Raw genomic sequence first — 20,939 nt, 5'->3', positions numbered from 1 at the left:
ATGCTTTTTTATACCCTGATGAAAACCGCTTGTCTGTCAACGTTGGATATTAGGTTATTAAATTATTGCACCTGAGCTCCTAGAGTGTGCGGCTCTCCTTTTAGTTTTTCAAGTGTTAGATACCACCGACAGATGTTTGATTGACACAGATGTTTTATTAACACCCCCTCATTATCATATTGGAGTAAGAAATACAGAAATGACTAAAAATTAATTAAAGTTTGAATTAAATAAATAATAAAATACATACAGATATGTATTTTTGTATTTGTTGTATTTCCTTGCTCATTCATTTGTCGATTTTATTGATTTATGTAATTATGACAGGTTTGGTCCTACATAGTAAACTAGTAAAGAGAAAACAAAAAACTTTAGTCGCGGGAGAATGACGTATACCACGTAGAGTTTGTGGGCGTAACATGGGTTAGTCCAAAATACAGCACAATGGGGGCTGTGTTCGATTACTTTGAAAATGTATCCACCCTTTCTTCCTAGTGCATACATTAAACTGTATGAAAGCGGAAAACAATGTTGCCACGTATCCATATTTATCTCAGATATGTGATTGTTCCAGGGGAAGGACTGTAAAAGTATTTTAACGGAGCCTGGCTTGTAAAATAGAAAAAGTGTGCTAAACGCTTCTTTAAAAAAAAAAATTTAACCTCGCGTTCTGCTTCTGACCTGTGTGTAGTGTGGCCCATGCAAGGTAGGCTACAGTGAAGTGGGACGAAGCCAATGACTATGTCATTCCATTTGGGACGCTCCCTGTTATTTGTTTATATCTAGTTAGATAGCGAGCTAGGTAAAGTAGCGTACTATTATGGTTATGAATGTCACATGAGCCTGTGCGGTTGTATTGAAATGTTTGACCCTGCCAAGTATAACGTTAGATGATTAACTACCTATGTCACTTAATATTCAGCCCAAAATCCAGTCCAATAATTTCTTATAGGCAGCTGGCTAATTTTGCATGCTGACGTTAGCCTAGCCTACGGTCGGCTAATTCTGCCTGAAGGTAACTCTGGCATGGTAAATTGCTTTATTCCTAGTTCGCAAGCCGGGCTGGTGTGCTAATGACATGTTTTTTCTCTGTAGGAACACAATGTCCAGCACTGAGTCCGAGGTTAGCGTTGCAGGTTCGGTGGTGTCAGACCCTCAACACTCTCAGAAACTTCTCAAGGCCCTTCGCTCCTTTTGGCAAGAACAATGCTTCCAAGACGCAGTGTTAGTACTGGACGGGGAAAAGATTCCAGTCCAGAAAAACATTTTGGCTGCGGCTAGTCCATACATCAGGTAATCCGTTAGTTATGTCTTGCTTTATCTTTTGTCGAAAGCAGAACTGTTGCAATGGATGAAATCCATTCCATGGTTATTATTATAACTTTGATACGGCTGGGGATGTGACATTGTTTCCAGCTGTCAACAGGGCGTCTCCCGCAGTGTCCCACTCGATGCTGGTAGACTGTCAGTTGTTTTACCTGTCATGCTGATCACATTTGTATTGGTTTAGTACACATATTTTGCAGACATTACCGCGGTTGTAGAGAAATGCTTATGTTCCTAGCTCCAACAGTGAAGTAATACCTAACAATACACTGAAAACCAAACAAAAAGGGATGAAGAAATACTAGAATGCGACACATACCGTATTCTGACATATTCCATAGAACAAAACTGAACTACAACCCTCCAAAGGAAGATGGATCCATGTATACCATTGAGCTTCAGGGAATCTCTGTCACTATCATGAAGCAGATCCTGGACTACATCTTTAGTGGGGAGGTGAGTAGTGTGCAATGCTGTAAATGGGACTAGAATAATGTGTAAATGGGACTAGAATAATGTGAACATAAATGGGATTATTTTACTGGCTTTTAAATGGCCTATAACAATATTGTCCTATACTTCCTAACTCTTTTGAGGGAATCCATATTCCTATTTGTAGCTTACAGTTTTTGAATCTTATGTTCCCTACTTGAACAACCCTGATCTTACACTCCTCCTTCCATCCTGCTCATTGTCATCTGTGTGTAGATCAGTCTGAGTGAGGACACCATTCAGGACATGGTCCAGGCTGCTGACCTGCTGCTTCTGACAGACTTGAAGTCCCTGTGCTGCCAGTTCCTAGAGAGCTGCATTGCTGCAGAGAACTGCATTGGGATCCGGCTCTTCTCTCTACATTACTGTCTGCACCATGTTCACCATGTTGCCACAGACTTCCTCCAGACACATTTCCGTGATGTGGCTGCCACGGACGAGTTCAGGGAGTTACCCCCAGACCGGCTGTGTGAGATCCTGTCCATGGAGAAGCTCAACGTGGGCAATGAGAAGCATGTCCTGGAGGCTGTGGTGCGCTGGCTCGGTCATGACCTGGAGGAACGGAGGGTGAGGACCTTGTTTTACTACTAGGGGTGTGGGGGTTCTGCCCTTGTTTCTGTCTCAGAAAACAACCTGTAGTATTCCATGGCTACAAAAGTAGAATTACAACTACAATTATGTTCAGAGACTACTACATAATTTGAAGGACTGTTTTTCGCACACTATTTGCCTATCCATTACTATTGGCCTCAGCTCATCCCGAGTAACCTATTTCTGATCCTCTCCCAGGTGCACATGAAAGAGGTGATGTCATCAGTGTGGATCCAGGGCCTGGACCAAGGTTACCTGAGGGAGCAGGTATTGGGAGAGCCCTTGATGAGGGAGGTGATCAGGGAGTACTGCAACGCTCCACTGGGGGGTGCTGCACTGCAGGGTGAGGCTCTTCTAGCCGCCTTCAAACCTCGTGGCTACTCAGAGTGCATCGTCACTGTAGGAGGGGAGGAGAGAGGGTGAGTATTTGCTGACTCTTACTCTGGGAGGATGTCCAGGCATAAGATGTCTACATTCTGTTGAATGTGTATATGAATCATACAATGTGGCCATAACGCATTAATTCCCATTTTGCAGAATGCTGTGGTTTTGTGTGCGTATGCTTGTTATACAAACAGTTTGCAATGGAAGTTCTTGCAAAACATTCAGAGACCTGAAATTTAAGACAAGCAAGATGAGAATTTAAGGGCCGTAAGAATAGTGTGGTTGATATACTGAGAGATTTGAGGTGACACAGAGATTTTTATGGTGACACAGAGAGAGGATGATGTTAGAGCGGGAGCCAGTGTGTCAGATAAAACCAACAGGATATAACTCACTTGACTTCCTGTTCTCTGGTTCCTGTTTAGAACGAGGAAGCCGTCAGCCATGGCACGCTGTATGTGTCCACTCTATGATCCAAACCGTCAGCTGTGGATCGAGCTGGAACCAATGAGCATTGGCCGAATAGGGCATGGGGTGCTGGCTGCAGGTTGGTATTGAATCCAGACCTAGTTTTATTTTTACAGTACCAGTCAAAAGTTTGGACACACTTACTCATTCAAACTATGAAATTACACATGCAATCATGTAGTAACCAAAAAAGTGTTAAACAAATCAAAATATATTTGAGATTCTTCAAAGTAGCCACTCTTTGCCTTTGACAGCTTTGCACAATCTTGGCATTCTCTCAACCATCTTCACCTGAAATGCTTGAAGGAGTTCCCACATGCTCAGCACTTGTTGGCTGCTTTTCCTTCACTTTTCATCCCAAACCATCTGAATTGGGTTGAGGTCGGGTGATTGTGTAGGCCAGGTCATCTGATGCAGCACTCATCACTCTCCTTGGTCAAATAGCCCTTACACAGCCTGGATGTGTGTTGGATCATTGTCCTGTTGAAAAACAAATGACCGTCCCACTAAGCGCTAATCAGAGGGTGTATCACTGCAGAATGCTGTGGTAGCCATGCTGATTAAGTGTGCCTTAAATTCTAAATGAATCACCAACATGCTTCAGGGTGGGAACCAAACATGCAGAGATGATCTGTTCACCTACTCTACGTCTCACAAAGACACAGTGATTGGAATCAAAAATCTCAAATTTCATCAGACCAAAGGACAGATTTCCACCTGTTGAATGTCCATTGCTTGTGTTTCTTGACTTAAGCAAGTCTCTTCTTATTATTGGTGTCCTTTAGTAGTGGTTTCTATGCAGCAATTCGACCATGAAGGCCTGACTCATGCAGTCTCCTCTGAACAGTTGATGTTGAGATGTTTGTTACTTGAACTCTGACGCATTTATTTTCTGAGGCTGGTAACTCTGTAATGAACTTATCCTCTGCAGCAGAGGTAACTCATGAGAGCCCGTTTCTTCATCAGTGCTTGATGTTTTTTGCAACTACACTTGAAGAACCGTTCAAAGTTCTTATGTTCCGTATGGATGACCTTCATGTCTTAAAGTAATGATGGACTGTTTCTTGTTGCTTATTTCAGCTGTTCTTGCCATAATATGGACTTGGTCTTTTACCAAATAGCCCTATCTTCTGTATACTCCCCCTAACTTGTCACAACAACTGATTGGCTCAGCTTTTTTCTAAAATGTAATAGATACATTTTTATTGGCGGGAACTGGATCAAGCTGTCGATCCAGAGCATCCCAAACTTGCTCAATGGGTGGCATATCTAGTGAGTATGCAGCCCATGGAAGAACTAGGACATTTTCAGCTTCCAGGAACTGTGTACAGATCCTTGCGGCAAGGAGCCGTGCATTTATCACGCTGAAGCATAAGGTGATGGCGGCGGATGAATGGGACGATAATGGGTCTCAAGATCTCGTCAAGGTATCTTGACGCAATTGTTTGTTATCCGTTAAAATGCAATTGTTTGTTATCCGTAGATTATGCCTGCCCATACCATAACCCTACTGCCACCAAGGGACACTAATCAAAATGTTGCCATCACAAAACCTCTCGCACTCACAACGCCATACATGTGGTTGTGAGGCCGGTTGGACGTACTGACAAATTTTGTACAATTATGTTGGAGGTGGCTTATGATAGAGAAATAAACATTAAATTCTCTGGCAACAGCTCTGGTGGACATTCCTGCAGTCGGCATGCCAATTGCACACACCCTCAAAATGTGAGACCTCTGTGGCGTTGTGACAACTGCACATTTCATGTGGCCTTTTATTGTCCCCAGCACAAGTTGCACCTGTGTAATGATCATGCTGTTTATTCAGCTTCTTGATATACCACACCTGTCAGGTGGATGGATTATCTTGGCAAAGGAGAAATGCTCAAAAACAGGGCGGTAAACAAATTTGTGCACAATTTGAGAGAAATAAGCCTTTTGTGCGTATAGAAAAATGTTGCATCGGTTTTTTTTTTCAGCTCATGAAACATGGGACTAATACTTCACATGTTGTGTTATTTCATAGTGTTGTCTTCACTATTCTACAATGTAGAAAATTGTAAAAATAAAAAGAGTAGGTGTGTCCAGTCTTGACTGGTACTGTACCAGTGCAGTCTTAATGGCAGTTTATAATTATGGATCCCACAATTGTCATGTACAGTGCCTTGCGAAAGTATTTGGCCCCCTTGAACTTTGCGACCTTTTGCCACATTTCAGGCTTCAAACATAAAGATATAAAACTGTATTTTTTTGTGAAGAATCAACAACAAGTGGGACACAATCATGAAGTGGAACGACATTTATTGGATATTTCAAACCTTTTTAACAAATCAAAAACTGAAAAATTGAGCGTGCAAAATTATTCAGCCCCCTTAAGTTAATACTTTGTAGCGCCACCTTTTTCTGCGATTACAGCTGTAAGTCGCTTGGGGTATGTCTCTATCAGTTTTGCACATCGAGAGACTGAAATTTTTTCCCATTCCTCCTTGCAAAACAGCTCAAGCTCAGTGAGGTTGGATGGAGAGCATTTGTGAACAGCAGTTTTCAGTTCTTTCCACAGATTCTCGATTGGATTCAGGTCTGGACTTTGACTTGGCCATTCAAACACCTGGATATGTTTATTTTTGAACCATTCCATTGTAGATTTTGCTTTATGTTTTGTATCATTGTCTTGTTGGAAGACAAATCTCCGTCCCAGTCTCAGGTCTTTTGCAGACTCCATCAGGTTTTCTTCCAGAATGGTCCTGTATTTGGCTTCAACCTTCTTCCCATCAATTTTAACCATCTTCCCTGTCCCTGCTGAAGAAAAGCAGGCCCAAACCATGATGCTGCCACCACCATGTTTGACAGTGGGGATGGTGTGTTCAGGGTGATGAGCTGTGTTGCTTTTACGCCAAACATAACGTTTTGCATTGTTGCCAAAAAGTTCAATTTTGGTTTCATCTGACCAGAGCACCTTCTTCCACATGTTTGGTGTGTCTCCCAGGTGGCTTGTGGCAAACTTTAAACAACACTTTTTATGGATATCTTTAAGAAATGGCTTTCTTCTTGCCACTCTTCCATAAAGGCCAGATTTGTGCAATATATGACTGATTGTTGTCCTATGGACAGAGTCTCCCACCTCAGCTGTAGATCTCTGCAGTTCATCCAGAGTGATCATGGGCCTCTTGGCTGCATCTCTGATCAGTCTTCTCCTTGTATGAGCTGAAAGTTTAGAGGGACGGCCAGGTCTTGGTAGATTTGCAGTGGTCTGATACTCCTTCCATTTCAATATTATCGCTTGCACAGTGCTCCTTGGGATGTTTAAAGCTTGGGAAATCTTTTTGTATCCAAATCCAGCTTTAAACTTCTTCACAACAGTATCTCGGACCTACCTGGTGTGTTCCTTGTTCTTCATGATGCTCTCTGCGCTTTTAACAGACCTCTGAGACTATCACAGTGCAGGTGCATTTATACGGAGACTTGATTACACACAGGTGGATTGTATTTATCATCATTAGTCATTTAGGTCAACATTGGATCATTCAGAGATCCTCACTGAACTTCTGGAGAGAGTTTGCTGCACTGAAAGTAAAGGGGCTGAATAATTTTGCACGACCAATTTTTCAGTTTTTGATTTGTTAAAAAAGTTTGAAATATCCAATAAATGTCGTTCCACTTCATGATTGTGTCCCACTTGTTGTTGATTCTTCACAAAAAAATACAGTTTTATATCTTTATGTTTGAAGCCTGAAATGTGGCAAAAGGTCGCAAAGTTCAAGGGGGCCGAATACATTCGCAAGGCACTGTAAGTCAAACCCAACCCAGTGTAAGAGATCAACCATGAATTAACACCATTCTTTGTCCTCTCAGAGGGCTACCTCTTTGTGATGGGTGGTATGGATGAAACTAAGATGGTCCTGAGCAGTGGGGAGAAATATGACCCAGACACAAACACCTGGACCCCAATTCCTTCCATGAAACAGGTATTCTACTTAATTGATAATGCCCTCGAAACCGGTGTTTGGAGGATATATTGGCACGGTGTTTTGTCGAGGGCCGGCAAACCATGCCAATATATCCTCCAAACATTGGCTTTGATGGGAATTATCACTGTTTTATACAATGTGGTTACCAACATATTCATATAATGATTGACATATTTTCATATATTGGTTTTATTCATGCTATAGTTCCGACACAAATCTAGGGTTGCTACCTAAGCCGGCTGGTTGTTCGTTTGCCATTTAACGACTAGGTCACGTCTGTCTTTTTATTCTGTATCTATGAAAGCAACCCAGTTGTTCCTTCTAAATGTTCCATTGCCATACTGGCAGGCAACGTTCTTATCCCTTGCTTACTAGCTAGCCAACTATGGCTAACTTAGTCACGTCAAACAGTGTAGCCAGAATAACAATAGTACCTTCATTTGCATTTATGCAAGCTGTTTTCTAGTGTCTTTATTTGGACACATCCATAAGAATGATGCCAGCTGATTCATGATTTCGACTGGCTGAGAAACGCTGCCTGTCTGGCTCATTCCGACTCCCGACACGTTCATTACTATAGGATAGCTGGAGATCAAATTTGAATATTGAAACAATGTTGCAATTGTCGGAGAGGCAGGCGGCAAGGTTTATACAAATCTCCGCTGTTGAAAACTAAATGTTAGTATAAAAGAAATGTGAGATAATGTCTAGATGCTTTTATAGTGGAGATCAAGTTTATAAATTGCCTGGCTGGACTGATGACTGGATTGCGCAGTCAGATGGAACAGAGTAAATAGGAATTTTAACGTCATAGATTTAGCCGGTGATAACTTGTGGAATTGACACCTTCTGGAATGTGGTTTTAACCAATTGGCGTTCAGGATTGGACACACCTGTTGTATAATACTACACACAACATAGAAACTGCAACTTTTTTTTCCTTTGCAATCCTTCCAACCTGTCAGTAGCAACATTCAACCCACTTGTTTCATAGACATTAAGTGATGCCATTTTGAAGTTACTTCAATTGGTTATATAGACCAAATGTCTTTCACTGAACCAAGTAATTTAATCCATCACGTTCCATGTGTCCTTTTTACTTGTATAGGCTACTCACTGGTAGCCATGTTTTATGTTCTTATCTATCCTTCTAAAGCGTTATCGTTCTGAGTAATGCCACCGGGGGACAGTATTGCCCACTGTTATTAAAGGCTTCTGCTCTTTGTTTGGTCAGGCGAGGCAGAACTTTGGTGTTGCAGAGCTGGATGGGATGATCTATGTTTTGGGAGGAGAGGATGAGGACATAGAGCTCCTGACTGTGGAGGTTTTCGACCCTCACTTTAACACCTGGACAACCCAAACCAGCATGACAATGGTCCGCAAGGTGAGACATGAGCACTTCCAGCTTGCTATAAACACATTCACAAATTGCAACCTCTCTAAATCTCTCACCACGTGCCCAACAATCTCTCCTCAGATTGGCTGCTATGCCACCATGAAAAAGAAGATCTATGCCATGGGTGGTGGGTCATATGGAAAGCTGTACGACTCAGTAGAATGCTATGATCCGAAGACCAAGCAGTGGACTGCAATCTGCCCTTTGAAAGAGAGAAGGTACAGAATCAACTCAGTAGTTAAAATAAAATAGTTCCTGTCAAAAGTTTGGACATACCTAGCCAAGGTTTTTCTTCATTTGTACTATTTTCTACATTGTCTTTACTATTATTCTACATCAAACTATGGAATCATGTAGTAACATTTTTGTATTTATTTTTTTAATCTAAATATTTTAGCGAGATTTCAAAGTAGCCACCCTTTGCCTTGATGACAGCTTTGCATACTCTTGCCATTATCTCAACCAGCTTCACCTGGAATGCTTTTCCTTCACTCTGCTATCCAACACATTTCAATTGGGTTGAGGTCGGGTGATTGTGGAGGCCAGGTCATCTGATGCAGCATGCCATCACTCTGTTGTCAAATAGTCCTTACGCAGCCTGGAGGGGTGTGTTGGATCATTGTCCTGTTGAAAAACAAATAATAGTCCCACTAAGCGCAAACCAGATGGGATGGCGTATAGCTGCAGAATGCTGTGGTAGCCATGCTGGTTAAGTGTGCCTTGAATTCTAAATAAATCACTGACCGTGTCACCAGCAAAGCATCCCCACACCATTACACCACCTCCTCCATGCGTCATGGTGAGAACCACACATGCTGCGATCATCTGTTCACCTACTCTGCGTCTCACAAAGACACAACGGTTGGAACCAAAAATCTCAACTTTGGACTCATCAGACCAAAGGACAGAATTCCACCGGTCTCATGTCCATTGCTCATATTTCTTGGCCCAATAAAGTCTCTTCTTATTGGTGTCCTTTAGTAGTGGTTTCTTTGCAGCAATTTGACCATGAAGGGCTGATTCACGCAGTCTCCTCTGAACAGTTGATGTTGAGATGTCTGTTACATGAACTCTGAAGCATTTATTTGGGCTGCAATTTCTGAGGCTGGTAACTCCAATGAACTTAACCTCTGCAGCAGAGGTAACCGAATCTTCCGTTCCTGTGGCGGTCCTCATGAGCGGCAGTTTCATCATAGCGATTGATGGGTTTTTTGCGACTGCACTTGAAGAAACGCTCAAAGTTCTTGTAATGTTCTGTGTTGACTGACCTTCATGTCTTAAAGTAATGATGGGCTGTCATTTCTCGTTGCTTATTTGAGCTGTTTTTGCCATAATATGGACTTGATCTTTTACCAAATAGCCCTATCTTCTGTATACCACAGCTGCCTTGTCACAACACAACTGATTGGCTCAAACGCATTAAGAAGGAAAGCAATTCCACAAATGAACAAGGAACACCTGTTAATTAATGCATTCCAGGTGACTACCTCATGAAGCTGGTTTAGAGAATGCTAAGAGTGTGCAAAGCTGTCTTCAAGGCAAAGGGTGGCTACTTTGAAGAATCTAAAATATACTTTGATTTAACATTTCTTTGGTTACTACATGTTATTTCATTGTTTTGATGTCTTCACTATTATTCTACAATGTATCAATTGGACTAAAGAAAAACCCTGGAATGAGTAGGTGTGTGTGTGTGTGTGTGTGTACACACACTCTCACTAGCGTTTAAACGTTTGGGATCACTTAGAAATGCCTCAAGTCCTCAACTTGCAGCTTCATTAAATAGTACCCTCAAAACACCAGTCTCAACGTCAACAGTGAAGAGGCGACTCCGGGATGCTGGCCTTCTAGGCAGAGCTGCAAAGAAAAGCCATATCTCAGACTGGCCAATAAAAAGAAAAGATTAAGATGGGCAAAAGACCAGACACTGGACAGAGGAACTCTGCCTAGAAGGCCAGCATCCGGGAGTCGCCTCTTCATTGTTGACGTTGAGACTGGTGTTTTGCGAGCACTATTTAATGAAGCTGCCAGTTGTGGACTTGTGAGGTGTCTGTTTGTCAAACTAGACACTAATGTACTTGTCCTCTTGCTCAGTTGTGCACCAGGGCCTCCCACTCCTCTTTCTATTCTGGTTAGAGACACTTTGTGCTGTTCTGTGAAGGGAGTAGTACACAGCATTGTACGAGCTCTTCAGTTTCTTGACAATTTCTTGTGTGGAATAGCCTTCATTTCTCAGAACAAGAATAGACTGACGAGTTTCAGAAGAAAGGTCTTTGTTTCTGGCCATTTTGAGCCTGTAATCGAACCCAGAAATGCTGACGCTCCAGATACTCAACTAGTCTAAAGAAGGCCAGTTTATTGCATCCTTAATCAGCACAACAGTTTTCAGCTGTGCTAACATAATTGCAAAAGGGTTTTCTAAAGATCAATTAGCCTTTTAAAATGATTTGGATTAGCTAACACAACCGTGTCATTAGAACACTGGAGTGATAGTTGCTGATAATGAGCCTCTGTACGCCTATGTAGATATTCCATTAATCAGCCGTTTCCAGCTACAATAGTCATTTACAACATTAACAATGTCTACACTGTATTTCTGATCAATTTTATGTTATTTTTATGGACAAAAGAAGTCTAATAAAAAAAATAAAAACACATTTCTAAGTGACCCCAAACTTTTGAATGTGTGTGTGTGCATACCGAAAGTACTTGACATTATGGATTTATGGTACAGCCTTAATCAAAAATGGATTAAATTATATTTTAATGGTGGGAACTGGACCACGGTCATACACTTTTATCCAGAGCATCCCAAACATGCTCAATGGGTGACATGTCTGAGTATGCAGGCCATGGAAGAATTAGGACATTTTCAGCTTCCAGGAATTGTGTACAGTTCCTTGCGACAAGGGGCCGTGCATTATCATGCTGAAACATGAGGTGATGGCAGCGGATGAATGGGATGACAATGGGCCTCAGAATATCATCACGGTTTCTCTGTGCAATTGTTCGTTATCCGTAGCTTATGCATGCCCATACCATAACCCCACCGCCACCATGAGATAAACCTCTCGCAGTCACAACGCCATACACGTGGCCTGCGGTTGTGAGACCGGTTGGACGTACTGCCAAATTCTGTGAAATGATGGTGACGACTTATGGTAGAAAAATAAACATTAAATTCTCTGGCAACAGCTCTGATGGACATTCCTACAGTCGGCATACCAATTGTAGCATTGTGTGGTGTGACAAAACTGCACATTTTAGAGTGGCCTTTTATTGTCCCCAGCACAAGTTGCACCTGTGTAATGATCATGCTGTTTATTCAGCTTCTTGATATACCACACCTGTCAGGTGGATGGATTATCTTGGCAAAGGAGAAATGCTCAAAAACAGGGCGGTAAACAAATTTGTGCACAATTTGAGAGAAATAAGCCTTTTGTGCGTATAGAAAAATGTTGCATTGTTTTTTTTTTCAGCTCATGAAACATGGGACTAATACTTTACGTGTGTGTCAGGTTTGACTTTAGAATAGAATACACCGTTATTGTCCACATTTAGATGGAACATTTATGAAGAAATCCCCTGTGAAGGATTTGTTTACTGTTGGTGTTGCTATTGATATGTTCTCATTGAGTGACCCCTGATGTTATGGTGTGAATGTCTCTGCCTTCAGGTTTGGCTCAGTGGCATGTGGTGTGGGTCAGGAACTCTATGTGTTTGGAGGCGTGAGGAGCCGTGACTCAGACAACCCAGAATCCAGCACCATGACCACCTGCAAGTCTGAGTTTTTCCATGATGAGATGAAAAGGTCAATAATAGGGCTTGTTACTTTGATCAAGAACTTCCTTATTTGAATTTATGCTTCAGCCAGAATGTGTTGGACTGGGTATATCCTTGTTACCTAAAGATGTATGTATAGTTGAAGTTGGAAGTTTTTACATACACTTAGGTTGGATTCATTAACTCATTTTTCAACCACTCCACAAATTTCTTGTTAACAAACTATAGTTTTGGCAAGTCGGTTAGGACATCTACTTTGTGCAAGACACAATTTTTCCAACAATTGTTTACAGACAGATTATTTCACTTAATTCACTGTATCACAATTCCAGTGGGTCAGAAGTTTACATACACTAAGTTGACTGTGCCTTTTAAACAGCTTGGAAAATGCCAGAAAATTCTGTCTCCTAGAGATGAACGTGCTTTGGTGGGAAAAGTGCAAATCAATCCCAGGACAACAGCAAAGGACCTTGTGAAGATGCTGGAGGAAATAGGTACAAAGGTATCTGTATCCACAGTAAAACAAGTCTCATCATCATAACCTGAAAGGCCGCTCGGCAATGAAGAAGCCACTGCTATAGAACCGCCATAAAAAAGCCAGACTACGGTTTGCAACTGCACATGGAGACAAAGACCGTACTTTTTGGCGAAATATCCTCTGGTCTGATGAAACAAAAATTGAACTGTTTGGCCATAATGACCATCGTTATGTTTGGAGGAAAAAGGGGGAGTCTTGCAAGCCGAAGAACACCATCCCAACCCTGAAGCACAGGGGTGGCAGCATCATGTTGTGGGGGTGCTTTGCTGCAGGAGGGACTGGTGCAGTTCACAAAATATATGGCATCATGAGGCAGGAAAATTATGTGGATATATTGAATCAGCGTCTCAAGACATCAGTCAGGAAGTTAAAGCTTGGTCGCAAATGGGTCTTCCAAATGGACATTGACCCCAAGTATACTTCCAAAGTTGTGGCAAAATGGCCTAAGGCCAACAAAGTCAAGGTAGTGGAGTGGCCATCACAAAGCCCTGACCTCAATCTGATAGACAATTTGTGGGCAGAACTGAAAAGGCGTGTGCGAGCAAGGAGGCCTACAAACCTGACTCAGTTACACAAGCTCTGTCAGGAGGAATGGGCCAAAATTCACCCAACTTATTGTGGGAAGCTTGTGGAAGGCTACCCAAAACGTTTGACTGAAGTTAAACAATTGAAAGGCAATGCTACCAAATACTAAATGAGTGTATGTAAACTTCTGACCCACTGGGAATACAAACTGAAATAAATCATTCTCTCTCCTGTTATTCTGACATTTCACATTCTTAAAATAAAGTGGTGATCCTAACTGACCCAAGACAGGGAATTTTTACTATGATTAAATGTCAGGAATTGTGAACCTGAGTTTAAATGTATTTGGCTAAGGTGTATGTAAACTTCTGACTTCAACTGTATGTATGTGGTCTCTGTTCACTGTATTTGTAGTTGAGCAAAAATCTTTCAAGTGTTTTTATTTTCCCAACCACACTCTGTCCAGATGGATGTACCTTGATGACCAGACTCTCTGTGTTCAGACCAGTTCCTCTTTTGTGTATGGCGCTGTCCCCATTGGTGCCAGCATCTATGTAGTGGGAGACTTAGACACTGGTGAGTTAAAGGCAGACTCCTGAAGTAAATTACCACTACTTGGCAAGCATTGGCAAATACATCTTACTGTATGCGTGCACTGTGTAATGTATACATCGATCTCTAAAGGTCTGTGTGTCTCTGTGCAGGTACAACCTATGACTATGTGAGAGAATTCCGTCGCAGCTCGGGGACGTGGCACCGCACCAAGCCCATGCTGACATCTGATCTGTGCAAGACTGGCTGTGCAGCCCTGCGCATCGCTAACTGCAAACTGTTCCGTCTGCAGCTGAAGCAGGGCCTGTTTAGACTCAGGGTCCCGTCCTCCTAGATGGAGCTCATTTAGGTGCTCTGTCTCCACACTCACAGCAATGGAACATGAGAATGGAGGTTGAAGGGACGTCCCAAAGGGGACGTTTGGAGTATTTATCTGCATATTTTGGTGGCTTTCTTAGGTTCCATCAGGGTATTATTCTGTGTGGGTACTTGCTTGAAGAGGGATGGCTTTTTAAACATGATGTTATTTCATATGCAATTTAACAATGGGTATGATTTGTAAATAGGTTTTACTGACCATTTACCCATTGCTTTTTGTTTACTACGTTCTTGCTGCTGTTTGGTGGGTTTTAAAGAATTTAACACAAATTTTAAGGGGAGAAAAGCAAGAATGCCATAGTACTGTCATTCATTGAAGCATAGGTAGTCATTTTTAAGGAAAATCTATACCCATGTCTAACACTGCATTTTTTTGTTAAAGATCAGTCGCTGAATGACAATGAGACATCCCATTTTCGTTGTTACCTTATAGTAGCTAAGGGATTCGTGGCCTTTGAATAGACTTGGGCGATATGGACAAATCCATAATTATATTGTGACTGAATTGTCACAATAATGATACGATAAATGTATAACATTAATGTGCATCAGTTACTTTTTACATTATCCTTAGGTACAACACTCAAGTAGTAGTTATCACTTGTCCTGTTAGCATTCGCCCATATTAGCATCCTTATTTCGTTTCAAACTTCACATTTATTTAGTATAGACTACTTATCGATATCAGTAAGATGTCCTCGGTGGTGGGTTTGGTTGGTGGCAATAATTTTTCTGGTTTATCATGACAACTAGAGCTATACGAGGAGACTTCTAAAAGAACAGATGTGTTTTTACTTGTTCCCTTAGCCAAGGGACTTGTAGTCTATAAAATAAGCAAAATGTCGTCTTTACCCACAAACTTAACTTAGACTGTTTTTAAATGGACAGCTTTGAATGAGTAATGCCAGAAGCTGGAGCATACTTTGTATTGAAATGGTAACAGGTTTTATATAACGTTACTGTATCTTAAGTGAAATCTCTTTGGGACGTGCGTGTTTAGTGAATGTAAAGCTGAGTTAAGCCCCTTCCTTCCATTGGTTTCCCCTTAACCAAGCACTCTAGGCACAGTGTGGGCCAGAAATGGATTTAGAGTTACTGGTGTCACTTAAGTTGCTGGATGTATTTTGCTGATGACTTTTGAACTGGCTTTCCAGTCAGTGTGGATGATTTTTTTGGCATCTGTTAACCCCATTTGTTCTGTGTGAGTTACAGCTGTTGCTGTCCATCCCATTTGAAGGGAAACTCGTCTCTCACACGCTACAGAACTCACAGAAACATATTTTTAAAATGCATTCACACGCCTTTGAAGCCAACAGAGCTCAGGACACTTCTGAAAAGCACCAAGAACAAATGTAAGAACAGGTATCACAATTTACACTTAACACTGTATACTTGCAGCATGTTAGTGTATTGCTGAGAGACTCAACATTCCATAGTCTTTAGTGTAAACTGTGAGAGTGACACTATCTGCATTCTAGTGGTCCAAACAGTGCTTTCACAAAACATTCACCCATTGTGTAACTATCAGAACACTGTGATATGTGCTTTATGCATTGTTCTTTGAGGAATTCTGAAATGGTACCATCAAGTGGTTGTTAACCAAAGTTGGGATGTGAGAGGACCATGAATTCAAATCTGTGTGTATTTTTGTATTCAATTCTGTGGGGTAGCAAGGAAGGTGTCATGGAAAGAGCTCAATCATGAGTGTCTTCAGTTTAACAAGATGATTAAACAACACTGGCCAACTCAGTAGTTATTTCTCTGTGACTTCAGCCCTGGTTTAAATCAAGTAGCATTCAGGGTGTTTGTTTTTATGTTTCAGAGGATTCAGGAGAAACTGAAGAGGTATTCCTCAAATAATCCATTATATTTGGGTAATTGTTTTAATCTCTCGGAAACAGTTTACCAAGAAAATCTGTTACAGATTCAGTGACACTGTTGACTTGTAACTGTGTGTGTCTTAGATGAGGGGCAAGCATCGGATTAACACAACAGGTTTACTGAAGATAATCAGGATGGAGTTAACCAAGCTGCTCTCATGACTTTCTCAATTTAACTATAGTCTTGTGACTCAACACCGAGTGGCTAATGTTAAACTGAGCCCTGAGAGACTACTGCTTCTGCTGCAGTTTGGACACAGGATTTAGGCTGGGATTCAGCTGGGAACACTGCCCACTGAACTTCCACTAGAAAAGACTTGTGGCATGTGAAGGGAAGCCACCAGCGCACTACACTGCATTGACAAAACCTGTTTGAGATTTACATTGAGCATAATATTTTTTTTAAATAATAATGCAGATTGTAAAGTAATTCATTCCACAGACATTGAGAAACCTCATGTTATTCCATAAGGTGTTGAGCTTGTTTGTAGGCCTTCATCGTTGCATTTCAGTGTGGTGGATCATTTTAAAAGACTACATATGGGGTTAAAGTTCCTCATATCTGACATTTCAAAACTGCATCATGACAGTCACTGTTTTTCTTTCACTTTCAGCTTTACTTAACATTCAGGCATGAGCGGCTGAGGCCCATCTGCAATGTCGTGGTTAAGTAATGGGAGTGGTTGGAATGGAAAAACTTTCTGAGAAATGTGTTCAGCTCCCAGTTAGAGCATCAAACTCAGTGGTCAGGCGATCTTAGAGCTTGTTTTCGACAGTGTGACCCATGAGATGATGAGTGCCCAAGTACATCTCAAGCTCTTTCTACTGAGTCCCCACAAATAGAACAGTTTGAAAATGTTGTATAAAGACGGACTTTTAATGAAGAGAACAGGTACAATTGCTCATGACAGTGTATGGTTACAATATGCTCATGACAGTGTATGGTTACAATATGCTCTTCAGCATGCCCCTAGTCTTGTCAACATAGACTGTCATATTCAGTGGGTTTGTAACAACTGTTTCTTAGGTGAAATCTGGACACATGGATACTGGTAGTCTCTGACCCACTGCTGAAACAGTTTTAATGGGGTGTGTTGTGCACTCCCCAACCAGACAATTTGGATGCTTATCAATCATTTCTGCAAAGTACCAACGTCGAGGTCACAGTTAAAGGGAAACTGTTTGTTGTTCATGCTTATTGTAGCCTAGTGTGCATCAAAATGCTAAATATTTAGCAATAAAATGGAAAATAAGCCTTTTTCTGTTTGCAATTTAAACTACCGACAACTAATTAAATATTCGCATATGTTGCCCTCAGTATCATATCAGGTCTTCTCATGATTCTTAAGGCCCATGATCCCAGCAACATTTATTGAATAGACTGATAGATTTGTGTCAAACGCCGTCTTCAACAAAAATGGAGACGGCACTGCTAGACGAGAGATAATTAGCATTTGTCGTACGTCCTCCATTTTTGTATTGAGGAAACTGCCCTCCTATCGCACAGACAGCAGACAGTGGAGCTAAAAGACTTACAGCGCATCCGCTTGCCTCCCCATTGACGTCACTTTGGTATCACATGAACGAGAAAGGACCAATCCAAGTGGCTCTATCGAAGTTCTTTTGCGAAGATAGAGGAAGACCGAAAAGGGAACCTTGCCAATGAACATTTAAAGACAAAAAAACCGTCGCCTTTTGGATTTGGGTCTTTTGTATCAGAGCTACGTGATTAGTATGCGTTAAATCTATGGATTATGTTAGCTGAACTGGGGCTGGCAATGGCCCAAACATATTGAATAGATCGTTGGGGGAGCAAAACGCGACGTTGTAGTGGGCATTGTACGGATAAAGGATTATTTGCCTACCCAATAACTGCTCCGTCGTGAAATACCCCCACCAAAGATTCGTTCATGGCTTTTCTGTCAGTGTCTCCGCCGTGTCTGTTTTCCGCCCGCAACACCATTTTAACTATTGAGGTCGCATCGCTGTAGTTTTGCTCCCAAGCCCTACAATCTACACACCGCCGGCTTTCCTTTTTATATATATATTTTTTTAACTACTAAAAGTAATACATTAGTTACCTCCTAGGATAATTTTTGCGACCAAATAAATATGGATTTTAACAGCAGCGGTGGGGGGAACGAGCTACATAATAACCAATTCTATCAATCTGAGGAGAGCAAGCCTTTGCTTGGAGAGATGTCTGCGCCGTTGGAGGGGAATAATAATAAATTATGCGCCGGGCCGTGCAAGAGAACCCTGCAACATTGCAGCAGCGGGATGCGATATAAACTACTACAGGAGGGTGACATCCAGGTGTGTGTGGTCAAACACCCTCGGACCTTCCTCAGCAAAATTCTAACCTCAAAATTCTTACGGAGATGGGAACCGCACCACCTCACCTTGACAGACAGCAGCCTGGCGTCTGCGACGGTGAGTTGCTACTGTAGTTAACTGTTTCCAAAGGCCCTAATGTATTTTTTTGAGGGGGTGGGTGACATGGTTTTCACTTGGGATCATCGATTAAGCACGACGACTGACTTGTATGTCACTAACAGCAGAAAATGTAGCCAATATTTGTTGAACATGTAGCGTTTCCTTTGTTACCTTCCATGTTCCATTTGCTCAGCTGATAATGTGATCACAACATTGTTGCTTTATTTCCCTCCTCCGTGACAGTTTAGTCGCTACACCTATATGCATCCTCGGACGACTCCTATTTGCTGTGCTTTTATTCTAGCTGGCTACGTTTTTCACAGACAATTTGATAATCTCTAGGACTATTTGTTTAATCAAACATGGCTGTCCTGCTGTTGTGCTACAGGCAAGCACTGGCGTGTAATTTGATAAGAGCGCAAATTGTGGTGTGTGTAATATATATATATATATAACATTGTTTTGTGAGCAGCGAGATGGCTGGCACGCTCGTAAGTTTATTTGATGACGTTTTCTATAGGCTATGGAAGCTGAATTGGGTCTACTGTTATTGATCTCCCAACAGCTGCCGCCTATGGATTTGTCACCTAGAATAGTGTAGCATGTCAGCGGTCAATTTAGTTTAATTTAGTACATTCAATAAGTTAATTGAAATCCAATTAATGTATAAAATACTCAAACAATATGCACTTATCAATTAAGGCATTACATTTATATGCACTTCCTGAATTCACTGAATTGACACCAACTGATTTAGGGGGTGTAGGCCTAGCTCTCAAACTCTAGATGGCATTCTGCCTTCACCCTACAGTTCTATGCCATTAGCTTCTCCCACGACTGCCTCGTGAACTACAACCCTTTTAACATTTAGAAACCTCATCCCAAGCAATGATTATTAAGGGCCATATCCTTCAAAAGCCTTATCTTTCATAAGTGAGAAGGAATCATTCAAATAAAAAAAGATGCTAACTGGCATTTTTGCACAGGTCCATACAGCTAGGTTATGGGTGTCTCCACCCGATGAAACTACACTTCCCGAGTATGCTGACACACTAGTATTCGGAGTGTGCTAGATAGCTAATTAGCCCGAGTGGTCGCCTCATTTTCCGTCAACAAGCGTAGCTCATAGATTAAAGTTATTTCTAAGAATATGGGTTTTAAATATACACTGAACAAAAACATTAACGTTAAGTGTTGATTAGAGGTCGACTAATTAATTGGCAGGGAAGCCTAGTGGTTAGAGCGTTAGACTAGTAACCGGAAGGTTGCAAGTTCAAATCCCCGAGCTGACAAGGTACAAATCTGTCGTTCTGCCCCTGAACAGGCAGTTAACCCACTGTTCCTAGGCCGTCATTGAAAATAAGAATTTGTTCTTAACTGATCTTGCCTTGTTAAATAAAGGTGAAATAAAAAAAATGGCTGGCTACCGATTGTTATGAACTTGACAATCAGCCTTTTTGGATGCCGATTACATTGCAATCCACGAGTAGACTGCGTGGCAGGCTGACCTGTAACGCGAGTGCAGCATCAAAAGGACCTTGTGGCTGCAGGGAACCAAGGTAAATTGCTAGCTAGCATTAAACTTATCTTGTAAAAAAAAAAAAAAAAAATCACATAATCACTAGTTAACTACACATGGTTGACGATATTACTAGGTTACCTAGCTTGTTCTGCATTGCATATAATCAATGCGGTGCCTGATAATTCATCACTGAATCACAGCCTACTTCAACTTCGCCAAACGGGTGATGATTTAACAAAAGTGCATTTGCGAAAAAAGCACAATCGTTGCAATAATATACCTAACCATGAACATCAATGCCTTAATTAAAATCAAAACACAATTATATATATTTTTTAACCTGCATATGAAGTTAAAAGATTCATGTTAGCAGGCAATATTAACTAGGGAAATTGTGTCACTTCTCTTGCGTTCAGTGCAAGCAGAGTCAAGGTATATGCAGCAGTTTGGGCCGCCTGGCTCGTTGCAAACGGTTGAAAGGCCATTTATTCCTAACAAAGACTAATTAATTTGCCAGAATTGTACATAATTATGACATAACATTTTAGGTTGTTAAATGTAACAGTAATATTTAGACCTAGGTTTGACACCCGTGCGATAATACGGAACGGTTCCGTAACGTTTTGTTTTCAAAATGATAGTTTTCGGATCTGACCATATTAATGACTAAAGGCTCATATTTCTGTATTTATTATAATTA

At 41.4% G+C, this 20,939-nt stretch overlaps 2 protein-coding genes across 4 annotated transcripts in view; both read left to right on the top strand.

The window, feature by feature from the left end:
• The first annotated feature begins 478 nt into the window (after positions 1-478).
• LOC112218483 (gigaxonin) lies at positions 479-16,150 on the top strand. Of its 3 annotated transcripts, none has more exons than XM_024379318.2 (12): positions 479-706; positions 1,096-1,293; positions 1,668-1,782; positions 2,035-2,385; positions 2,608-2,828; positions 3,219-3,340; positions 7,114-7,226; positions 8,464-8,613; positions 8,707-8,843; positions 12,302-12,436; positions 13,938-14,047; positions 14,176-16,150. In XM_024379318.2, the coding sequence occupies exons 2-12, from the start codon at positions 1,103-1,105 to the stop codon at positions 14,355-14,357; spliced, it is 1,827 nt and encodes a 608-aa protein (XP_024235086.1). In that variant the 5' UTR covers positions 479-706; positions 1,096-1,102; the 3' UTR covers positions 14,358-16,150. The 3 variants fall into 3 exon arrangements, with proteins under 3 accessions (XP_024235086.1, XP_024235087.1, XP_024235084.1); XM_024379319.1 differs by lacking the exon at positions 479-706 and adding an exon at positions 723-802; XM_024379316.2 differs by lacking the exon at positions 479-706 and adding an exon at positions 751-1,015.
• A 1,701-nt stretch (positions 16,151-17,851) lies between these two features.
• LOC112218482 (C-Maf-inducing protein) overlaps positions 17,852-20,939 on the top strand; it is a 35,012-nt gene continuing 31,924 nt past the window's right edge. Inside the window, exon 1 of the mRNA XM_042301479.1 lies at positions 17,852-18,714. Coding sequence (XP_042157413.1) covers positions 18,394-18,714 — 321 coding nt within the window. The 5' untranslated portion in view covers positions 17,852-18,393. The remainder of the gene's footprint in view (positions 18,715-20,939) is intronic.

This window comes from Oncorhynchus tshawytscha, linkage group LG19 (genome assembly GCF_018296145.1).
Source record: "Oncorhynchus tshawytscha isolate Ot180627B linkage group LG19, Otsh_v2.0, whole genome shotgun sequence".
Taxonomy (NCBI): domain Eukaryota; kingdom Metazoa; phylum Chordata; class Actinopteri; order Salmoniformes; family Salmonidae; genus Oncorhynchus; species Oncorhynchus tshawytscha.
The sequence above is the reverse complement of the archived record's forward strand: the minus strand, read 5'-3'. Positions and strand labels throughout refer to the sequence as shown.